At 46.4% G+C, this 11,238-nt stretch overlaps 1 protein-coding gene across 1 annotated transcript in view; it reads left to right on the top strand.

The window, feature by feature from the left end:
- The first annotated feature begins 1,516 nt into the window (after nucleotides 1-1,516).
- MCF2 (MCF.2 cell line derived transforming sequence) overlaps nucleotides 1,517-11,238 on the top strand; it is a 70,662-nt gene continuing 60,940 nt past the window's right edge. Inside the window, exons 1-4 of the mRNA XM_019536176.1 lie at nucleotides 1,517-1,589; nucleotides 4,661-4,729; nucleotides 5,710-5,824; nucleotides 9,165-9,255. Of these exons, the coding sequence (XP_019391721.1) occupies nucleotides 1,517-1,589; nucleotides 4,661-4,729; nucleotides 5,710-5,824; nucleotides 9,165-9,255 (348 nt within the window). The remainder of the gene's footprint in view (nucleotides 1,590-4,660; nucleotides 4,730-5,709; nucleotides 5,825-9,164; nucleotides 9,256-11,238) is intronic.

Genomic DNA, 11,238 nt, shown 5'->3' with positions numbered 1-11,238 from the left:
GAGCAGAAACTGGATTCGGCACGGGGTGGTCAGGGCATCCACTGGACACGTGGCGACTTCCACGCTTTGCTCCACCGAAAATGCAGTTAAATAAAATAAGACAGCTCTGCCAGCAGTGATTTACCTGGGCCCTGACGGTGAGGGCACGCCAAATCGGGCAGACGTCACATCCTTGCGCGGTGCTGTAACAACGGGGCTGTTGGCTGTGCTAAGGGGACACCCATTTTACTGGGGATTTTGCTGTGGGGAGGAGGAGCCCTTCTCAAGCCTCTTTCGATCCTTCCTTTGGACAGTGTTGGTTTTCATGAGTTGAAAAAAAGAAGTCCCCATCACATCCCACCTTATACCCCAGAGCCATCCTAAAGCTATTCGCCTCAGCTTGTTCATCCATAGCTGGCCTGACGAATGCATAACAGACAGGGCAAGAGGATACCGTGGGCCTTGACCATCGGGCAAACGCTCCTTCGCTGGATTATTGATGCTGCAGCTGGAACGGGCTGATGATGGAGAGGCTGAGCCGGATGCCCCAACGTTTGTATTTTCGGTGTTTCCCCTAGTGCTGCGACGGCCCTCAAATACAGCCTTGCAAAACTCAATGCGTGCGGTGCTGGCTTTGCAGCTCCACAAACCTGGGGATCGCTAGCAGACGCATAACGAGTTGTTTCGTCAGCGGGGCAGGCGTGCTGCGCGGCTGCTGTTTGCAGGTGGCGTGAGCCTTGGGAGGCCAGAAGGGAAAGGGGACGATGTGGGGGGGCAGAGCAAACCAGCTGAAAAGGCATAAATAAGCCACCAGGCCTGCTTATCTGACTGGGGACCATTTTCTTCAAAAAAGTGTCTTGACGCCCACCTTGCTGGGCTCATCTGACCCCGGCGGTCTTTCCTGCCCAAGTGCAGTGGGGCTGGACCCCATGATCTTGTGAGGTCCCTTCCAGCCCCTAACAAAATCTAGACGCTGATTTAAAGTGTCTGTAAAGCACCAAGGCAGGTGGATGTTGACCGCGTTGAAGGGGAAGATTTCGGAGAACGGGCTCCAGCCTCGCAGCCTGGATCTCTGCGAATGTCCCTCTGGGATACAGGCAAAAAAACCGAGGACTCAGCAAAAGATCCTGGCCTGCACCAAGCAAGCCTGCTAGGACAAAAATAGCTTTCTCTCTATGACTGTAGCGGCGCGTTCCTCTTCTGCTTCTCTCTCTGCGGAGTAAAGATCTCTGGGGTTTTTTCCTCCCTCTTGATTTCATGTGTCCTCAGGATCCCTGTGCCATAGCACCGCTCCCAGTGGCAGAGGATGCTTTCAGGTCTGTCCTTTTGCATCTAGGAAGGATTTGCAAGAGGTTCAGCTGGGCGCACGCTTGAGCATCAGTGACGCGGCATTCGTGGCGTTTCCCTCCTCCAGTTCAACGCAAGGGGCATGCTGCTTTGCCTGAACGCCGCTCTAGTTTGTAATGCTCTTGAGGGGAAAGGGCTTTACACCAGGTTGCTATTTTTAGGTTTTATTTCCTAGCTGTGCTGCTCCGATATGGTCCAGCTGAGAGCTCAGAAGGCAGCAAGCCCCATTTACAGAGAGATTCGTTGCCAGATCTCCAAGGCTGGTAGGGGCAGGCAGATGTAGGTAACTCAGAGGGATATGGTCAACAGCACAGATGATAGCTAGGTGCCTATATCCCATTAGAAGTCAATGAGACTTCATAGATTTTAGGGTCGGAAGGGACCTATGGGGTCATCGAGTCCGACCCCCCTGCCGTGGGCAGGGAAGATGCTCGACTCCGCTGCCCACATTTCTCCAGGTCCATGGGCACCTGTCTCTTGGTTGCAGTGCTTTGCCCAAAGCAAAGATGAGGCTGGCTAATGTGATATTTGGAGATGCCTTAAAGGGTTTGATTTCCCCCCCAACCCCCCCAGTTGCGGTCTCCGTTCCTATTGCGGCATCTGTCTCTACATCCGAGCCCTCAACAAGAGACCCAGCCCGGTCCTTTCCAGCAGCAGGCCGCGTCCTTCTCTCTAATAGCCCCATCCACCGGCCTTCTCCACGACTGACCCTCCTCTCTCTCTTCGTAGCTCTCACAAATGGCAGGGGATGTCGGTTTGTCCCGTGGCACGGTTGTAGTTGGTGTTTTGCTCCCGAAGGGTAACAAAGCTGGAGTCTTAAGAGCGCAAAACATAGTCCCGGTCAGCAGTCTCTTATGGGTGGCCCTGGCCAAGACTTTCAGTGGCTAGCAGATGTGGCTTTGTGTAGTTACTTGGCTTTGACCTCAAGGAGCGATGGGAGGATGTGTTGGATAGTGTTTGGACCTTTCTTGGAGCCCGAAAAATGCAGCATGCTGTTGAGCGGCAGGTTGCCCTGTGGGCCGGTGACGTGGGAGACCTGGGTCTGGTTCCCAGCGAGCAGCTGCATCGTCCTCTGGCTTGCGTGGTGCGCGTAGCCCAGTTCAAGAATGCAAATGAGTAAGTTGTTTCCTTTGAAATGTTGACTCTTGAAAAGGGATGGTTTAAAGTGCTTCTGTCTCCACCCTTCGGTCTACTCCCAGTTGCTAAACAGTGCTCTCGCTCATAAATCCAGCTTTCCTCCGGTGCTTTCCTTCCACGACACAGGAGCACGCCGTGTGCGTTTGTTGTTGCTTGCTGTGTTATTTTCATACGTGGGATTGCTATGATTCATGCACAGCAGTTTACCTAGAGAAGGTTTGCAGTGAATGACTTGTGCCAACCTCTCGACTCCCCAGATGTTTGCCTTGGACTACTTACACGGTCGTAAAAACCACCCGTGTCTTGTCTCCAGTAGGATCTTGTAGTGGGCCAGCTCTCTCCGTGGAAGCACACACCCCAGTGAAGACATCGCCTGTTTAATGCATGCTCACGGAAACCCTGCATTGTGTTTTTTTTTTTATGTTGACATAGCTAAGTTGGCAAATATTGCATTATTTTGTTTGCATGCGCAGTGCCTGATATGGAGGCGGGAGCCAGGGGAAAGCTGATCCCTGCGCTGCTGGATCTTGCTGTACAACCCAGGCCCAGGGCGCTAAATTCACTAAAAGCACAGACGATGCTTTTTTCCTGTTTTCTGTGAAGTGCCTGTTGTGCTGTCTGGGTCATAGAAATAATCAGATGTCTTTACTTCTGAGCATACATAACATGAGTCCGAACTTGCAGGCTGTTCCTGATTTTTCCCCTTCTGCCTCATTTGTTGGGAAGAATTTAGGAAACACATCTGGATACTTTAAACAAAATAGTGGCGTTTTATTGGAAAATGCTGATTTCTTGAAGTATATTGTACGTCTTTGAGGAGGGTAATATAAATGCTTTTGTCTCCATAAATGAATCCCTCGATAAGTAGGACTTTTGCCACGCGTATGTTTTGGATAATGTTTTGCAGTGAGGTCAGATCGTGCAGAAAAATGCAATACATACCAAGTTACAAAAGAAGATGCTTGAACTTTTGTCTCCTGCCTCCTCTATTCCAAAGGCTGCGTGCATGCATCATATCCTTTGATCACAGGACCCGGGTTTGTATTAGTGCTTATTAATTTATTAAATATTGTGCTTTGGTCAATATGAAATTATTTTCACCCGAAGCAGTTATTAAACGGATGTCAAGACAAGCTGTTCACTTGACTCGTCCTCTGATGAATGACAGTGCTAATGGAAGCTGATCAAAGTAACTGCAAAAGCAAGCAAGAGTAATGGGTCCAAACCTCGTCCCATAGAAATCAACAGAATTTTTCTACTGACATCCATGAGATGAAGTCCTGAGTCACTGAGAGCACACGGGACACTTTCAGTGAATGAAAGTAAAAATAGCCAGGCATGCAATGTCAGAAAGGGCACAGACTTAAATATTTCGAAGGAGCAGCTTCGTGCATTCATCCTATTTACACTGTCAGGGACCTGCAGTATATAAGAATATGCATGTTTCTTTTAGTTTGGACTAGTGCAAATCGAGTATTTTTGATTTTTAGCCATCATTGGCTATGCTCTCATAATCTATGTAGTGCATGCCTGCTTTCTCTCTCTCACACTATAATCTATATAAAATTATGCTGACGTGCCAGACTGGTATTGTAACAATCACAGTATGCTAAAGGTGGCTTTATAGCAGCCTCCTCTATTTAATTTTAGAAATCTAATCGTTGGACATGAGGACAATCGTCTCTCTAATGCATGTGGCGCTGGGCCATGCAAGATCAGCTGGGCTGACTTCAGTTTTATTTGCTTTGGCTGTGCATTCATTAAGGAACTTGCACGTTACAACATTAAGGAGCAGGACATTATTAAAATGCCCAGTAGACTTTATCATGCATCACTCTCCGCCACTTCTGTTACCCGCAGCGACCTGCAAGCTCATTGTACTGGCGGTGCTGGGAAATACCGGAGGGATTTGCAAAAGGGGGAAATAAAACTGTAGTCCACTTAAAAAAGATCAGGCTGACCATCCCCTATGGCCCAGTTGAAAGAAGGTAGTAAGACACTCTGGTTATTCATTTTTAACATGACTGATCATTGGTCGAATTGATTAAATGCAGAAATTACATGCACCGAGGGAAACTATTCTTGGGTGTGACCTTTCAGTGTTTAATTTCATGGGGCAGAGGTGAGTGGAGGATAACTTCCCTTTTGTTACGCTACTAACCACATATTTACTTTGCTTTGCTCCTGCTTTCTCTAGAAGCTGCAGTTCCCATTTGTGCAAAAGACATCAGCGATGATTTGCTGAAAGAGTTTGCTTTCCTCTCTGGTGAGTACGGTGCGCTCCTTCCCTCACCTTTGCCATGCAAGGTAATTAAATACCCTAGATGAACTTGCTCACTCTTTGGCAAAAGGATGCCGTACGGAAGATACACATCAGGTAGTCTCCGGGGCCACTGGAAGTAGTGTTGCTAAAGCATTGTGCTGGCTTGAAAGAGGGTCTTAGGTTTCTTCCCCAAGCTAGGCTATAAAATATTACCTCTACACTTCCCAAGCAAACAAGTCTGTTGCTCTGAAATATAGTTGTGTCATCCACACGAGCTTACCCTTATGTTCCCGGCTTCTTTGGTATCACATCCAAAAGGTGCTGTAAGGAGATTAAGGGGGTATATCTGGTAAAGAACCAGCATCTAATGCACATGTGGGAGTGGTGCATTGGTGTTGAAGGCTAGAATTTGGCCTGTAATACTGAACTAAAACCAATCCGGGGGAGTTTCTTAGTTTTCACTCCATCCTGCTCACAATGAGCTTCTTAGAGAAGGGTGCTTTTCAGAGTCGTATTTAAAATCCCATGATTATAAGTACTGTAAGCCCCGAGGGTGGATTTCTGTTTCCCGTTGTGTGCCAAAGAGGCAGTGTTTTAGCTGCATCAGTGGCATTTTTTGGCATTTCCCTCCAGGTAGCGATTCTACCTCTCCTGCAGCGTGGACACCTACGCATGCATGTGCAGCAGGCTGCACGCTGGCCTTGCAGCTATGTACCTACGTGTGCATGCCCATCGTGGGCACAAATGTGCATCTAAGTCATGACTTGCCCTCACTCATCTCTCAGACACGCACTGATGCATACACACACGGATGGCTCAAAAGGAGCAGGACAAGTTTCTGTCTTTAGCGTGCCAAGATGAATGGTTACAGGGGGTAGATGAATATTTTCCATTTTAAATTGTGCTTGGGCGGGGAGGGGGTTTCACTGCCTGGCATGTTTTCCAAACAGCGTGTACAGAGAAGCGTGTTCTGTTACTTCTAGGTGGCCGAGGGAAAGACAATGGCTGGATAATCACCTTTCCAGAAAACTCCCAATTCAACAAAGTGTCCGAAGAGGTTTTTACAAAAGTCTTAACATACTTGACTTCAGTCCCAAGGTACAGCACTACTTTCCAGTTTCAGTTGCCCATTGGTGAAGGCTTCCACCAGATTGGGTGTCAGGCACGATCTGGGGTATCACTTCTTTGCTGTGAGCAACTTCCACTTGCAAAGCCAGGTAGAAGACAAAGATTAGAAGGAGCCGAATGGCTTTGTAATGCTGAGCCGGAGCGGATGTCTCCACTGCATGGGGCATTGCTGTATGCTTGTTCTGATGTGGCTGGCTGGCAGCCTGGACGCAGTATATCCTCTGCAGTGCAGTGCAGTGATGTGCAGTGCTCCACTTAGGCTAATCAGTCATGCTTGTGCAGCTATGCTGCTTCTGGGACCCGGGTTAGTCTCTCTGCACTCTGCTGCAGACATACCAGCTCATTCGGCACCTGCACAGGTATCTCTACCCAGTGCCACCCGGCGCAATGCAGATGTAACCGTCGTGCTCATTTGCGTATATGAGGCCTCCAACCATATAATAAAAGGAGACTCTGTCTCTATCAATTGCCAGCTTGTTTGTATACCATCAATTTACCCAATTAAAGTAATAATTTGTGGCAGAGTTTTGCTTAAGCTTAGGTATGTATCGTCGCTTAAGTCTGATGTGCCACTGCAGAGTCATTACGGTAATATTTTGAGGCAAGCAAGTGAGAGAATTGCAACTAGGGGAGTGAAATATTTAAGGGAATAAAGGCATTTAGGTCCCCCATTGCACCCCATGCACGTCAATTCATCTTCAACCAGCTGCCCATGTTCAGCATCTGGATCGCTAGTTGTTCATTATTTCTGCTTCTCATTATCGTCCCTTCATGTCCTTTCACCTCCTCCTTCCCCAGCCCTCTCTCACACTTTGCTCGAATGTTTTGCCTTTGCTTCCTCCCCTGCCAGGCAGCTCTGTGTCCAGTGATGTTGGAAACGTCATCTTGTCCCGGCAAGATGTTTTATTCTCGTCCTCTTTACAGTAGGAGCAGGGCTCATCCCCTCTGCAGTTTTTCATCTGACTGTACATTACCACTACGCCATTTCTATAATTGGTTGCGCAAGGGGTTTCTCCTGAATGTAACATCTGCTGTTCTGCGCTGGTATCGCAAATAAATACAAGCGCTGAAACCATTCGCTATTCCATATTTTACTCCTAATTGGTCAAACCCTATTGAAATCAGTGAGGGCGTGATGATTCAGACATCTATTTAGCATTTCAGGGGTAACGGCTCAGAATGCATGTTTCTCTCGTCTTCTCGCCATTGTGGGAGCCTACTTGGTTTTTGACTGAATGTATCTGCTTTGACTACAGTGAGGCTGTATGGGCTCAGAGACCGGTTTAGTTGCAGATGATGAGGGGTTAGAGCTTGGGTATGCACTATAAAAGTAAGGATGATTAGAAAGGAGCAGGAAGCATGCTGATGCTTCGCTGCAGTTACCCTTCTTCAGGAGGATTCATGCTATGGGAGGTAAATGAAATAGCACCAGGCAGTCCTTGGGGAGAATGCACTGATTTGGTTTTAGTGTCAAGCTAAAAGCACTGCCATTGAGCTGGAAACCTGATAAACCTGCAAGCCCTGGACTGCAAATGGCCAAAGACGGGCTCCGTTGGGAAGATCCACTTTTGCATCAGGTTACAGGACGTCTGGGCTGTCCAGGACTTTGTGCTGTTTGCCCAGAGGGAAGCCAGTAAAAACAAGTTAGCAGGTTGAGGGAGGACCGTCTGGTGTCCTTATTGGGCACACCTACACATTCATTAATGCACAGTAGTTTACTACACATTTAATTGAGTACTTGCTTAATTAAATGCGGGGTAACTACAGTTACTGAGCAGTAACGCCAGCACACCTTTTTTTCGTGACACTTAATGCACAGTAGCTTAATAGTACCATACAGTAGTATTTTAGCACAGGTTTTGCACGGCACACTACTGTGCAGTGTTATTAGGCTACTGCGCATTAAGCGTGTCATGTAGATGTGCCCATTGCTCCTCAAGTAGTTGTAGAGTCCCCGGTTTAGAGCTCATTGTGATGCTTCCATGCTACAGACTGCGATCCCTTCATATGCTTTTGCTGACTCCTAGGGTGAAATAGTCTGCCTGATTCCTCTAGTTTTTCCTTTGCATTTCTTGCCATCTTTCTTCGTGATGCAGCTTTCACAAATGACATGTTTTGTTTGGGGCTTTTTTCAGTTTATTGATCGTTCCAAAAATTTGGTGGGAGGGGAATTTTGTTTCAGGGCAAACTGAACCAAAAATCTTCTGGAGTTGTGAAGGGACCATTTGGTCAAAATGTTGCTGAGCTCTAGATGATACTCCAGAAGTATCTGGAGACACCTCATCTGTTTTTTTATGTTTAAATTCAATGAATGGCACATGCCACATACAGCCTCGCACTAACATCTCCTTTCTACTGGGGGGGACTGAGAGCATATAAAGCCAAGCCCAGGGGTTCACTGTGATCTCAGAAACAACCATTGAAGGTGAAGGCATGCGTCACATTTGCAGGGCAATTTTGGGAATGCATGCACTGCAGTTTATGCCGCTACTTTTGTATGGCAAGAAGACTTATAATGCTGTCCTGTCTGGCACAAGCACTAATTTATTTTAGGTATATTGGTAAAAAGAACAGTATTGCATAAAACCCAGGGAGAGAGCATCCCTTTAATGTGTATCTTATTGCCATATTAAGTGACTTATTTTTAAAAGAAAGCCAGCTTGCCAAATATTGACTGCCATGTTGTAGTCCTAAATAATTAGCGTTAAAATCTAAAGCTGCTCATGCCAAACTCAGGAGTTTTTTACACCCTGTTTGCATTTGGACCTGCGAATATCCACATCCCCAGGGACTTGTTTGCAAATGCCCTGCTCCATTGCCTCCCTACAGCTGTGATTCAAATTTGTCATGCAGGCCGTGCTTCTGATGTGTCTTATCTGCAAATTAAACCCATGTAGGAGTTGAAAACAGATTCCCCGATTGGGTGATACTGTAGAGAAGAAAAACCTTACCTAGGCACATGTCATCCCCAACAGTGTAGCATTACTGATACAGCGCTGCTGCCTCGACTATTAAAGCTGGGATTTTGCAGAGTTACATAAGGGAATTGGTCGCCTGATTCTTAAATACAAATGAAGTTGCCAATGGATAGCAATAGTTTCAAAAGTCAAGGTTACTATGGGATAACAACAAAGGTAGCACGTTGAATTTCTTTCTGAACCTCATGGTAGATGATTTTTTGTTTTCTAATGAAATGTCGGTGCTTGTGGAAAGGGCTAGGTGTACTGTGTTCAGCTGACTTCTCTTATTCCTGTGACTGCAAGGGTACGCTCTCACTTACCTAGCCACTTTGTATTTTCTTATCTCATAGTCAACATGAATCTGACACCAAATTTATCCTAATCCTGGATAGAAGACTGGACACATGGACGTCTATTAAAATGACTCTCCAAAGGATAGCAGTAAGTCCTTTCTTACAGTTAAATGTTGATTTAATGCATTAAATTGGCATGCGTGTTATATTCCCAAGTTTGAAGACACAAGAAGCCCAGATCTACGAGGGACTTAATTGAAGGTACTTCTTTGGTTCTTTTCACATCACTAAAATTCAGGAATGATCATGTTCCTAATTCGATGTTTCAGTTGCTTGGGCATTTAGTTGGTTGCTCATGCAGTTTAGTCAAAAAAAGTGCCCTGATCCGTGAGACGAAGGTTTAAAGAATCTGGCACCCCACATTTCTACAAAGGTGTCCTGATTATTAGCTGCAAATGTATCTTATTAGCACTTTATTTTTATTTGGAAGTTTTAGATCTTGCAAAGTACATTTAAAACCACTTTCACTCTGTGCCGGGGTGTACACATCCGTAAGTAAAGAGACATGTATTATTAGAAAAAAAAACTGTCGTGAATGTTGTATGTACCGGATGCGTACTGGTTTCTGTGGATGTGTAAGCATGTATAGAAATTGTGTGCAGATCCCTTCAGACTAGACATAAGGAAAAACTTTACAAGTCGAGCGCCAAGGGTTTGGAACAGGCTTCCCCTAACATCCATCTATGAAACTACGAAGTGCACATGCGTGCGCGCAATGGAAGAAAATGTTTAACATAAAACTTCCATGCATATATTTTATACCATTGGATAATGAGCAAATCGCAGAAGTAGCCTTTTTCCACTGCTCAGCCTTTTGCAAAATTGCAGTGTAGTATTATATTGCTACGTATAGAATAATCCATTTATATAGTAAATGGAAGTTGTACCAAAAAAGCTCAGTGAACACATCGGATCTGAGCTGGCCATACTACAAAGGGAGGTAAATAGAGCTGTTCCAAAAATGTCGGTATCGTCATCGTCTCTCCCTGTAATAAAAAGAGGAATTTGAGATATGCGGAGCTGCAGACCCGGCTGATAATAAGCAGCGAATGAAGCAGACAATTGACTGAGTATGAATTGGCTCCCGGGTCAGGTCTTAAGCCCTAACACGTGTGCAGCTGCTGGCTGCAGCTGACTGTGGCATTAAAGATGTCGGTGGGCATTAAGGACACGTTTGGTGGCAGGCACCAAGACGTCAGTGTTTGTACACATTCGAATGTCCTGAGAGAGGTTTTCTCGTCCCTGTGAATATATAATGCCAGGTTCTCTTTGCAGGCTCCGATTTTTCTGTATGTTGTGTGTGCAAATAGCTATTTCTCAGTTTCATGGCATGCTGATCAGTAAAGGAAGGGCTACATGGGCTTCGATGTTTGGGTTGTTGAATAAGTCGTGACTTGCAGAGTCTTGCTGCCCTGGGGTAGGTGGTGACTGCAGGTATCTTCTGGGCCTTGCATGACATCTGTTTAAATTGGCTGACCGCAGCGTTTTCAGATGAAAGGTGTACTTGCCTGTGCCGGGTTAGCATCTGCAACAAACGGCTGCCTTGCTAGCTGAGCGTGGGAGAGCGGAGGAAAGCAGGGTCTTCCCAGCCTAGCCAGACCGGCAGTGCATCTAGCTGCGTGGGGGAGAGCTGGGTTTGCCCGGGCCCGGGGCATGGGCCTGGCTGAACCGGGAAAGCTTCGCGGAGGGGACAGGCAGACGAGGTTCTTTGGGCCAAAGTAATATGTCTTATTAGACCAACTAAATAGTTGGAAAATCTGCTCTTTGCAAGCTTTTGGGCACAAACACCCTTCTTCAGGCATAAAAAGATTTTTTATTTTTTGGCATTGGTCTAATAAAAGGTATCATTTCTGAACCAAAATCTAGATTTTTGCACTTCTTCCAGCATAGGCAGAGTCTGCTGTTGCTTCGTATGCTCTCCTGGGTGGAATAGAAACCAGTGTGCAAAATGCAGGTGGGTGAAAATACGAACACGTGGCAGTGAGGATCAGGGACAAGACACCCTCCAGGATGGGATGAGACCCTCCAAGATCGGATGAGATCCCCCCAGGGCTGGATGAGACCCTCTAGG

This window comes from Crocodylus porosus, unplaced genomic scaffold (assembly GCF_001723895.1).
Source record: "Crocodylus porosus isolate Cpor-Errol unplaced genomic scaffold, CroPor_comp1, whole genome shotgun sequence".
In the NCBI taxonomy this organism is placed as follows: Eukaryota; Metazoa; Chordata; order Crocodylia; family Crocodylidae; genus Crocodylus; species Crocodylus porosus.
The sequence above is the reverse complement of the archived record's forward strand: the minus strand, read 5'-3'. Positions and strand labels throughout refer to the sequence as shown.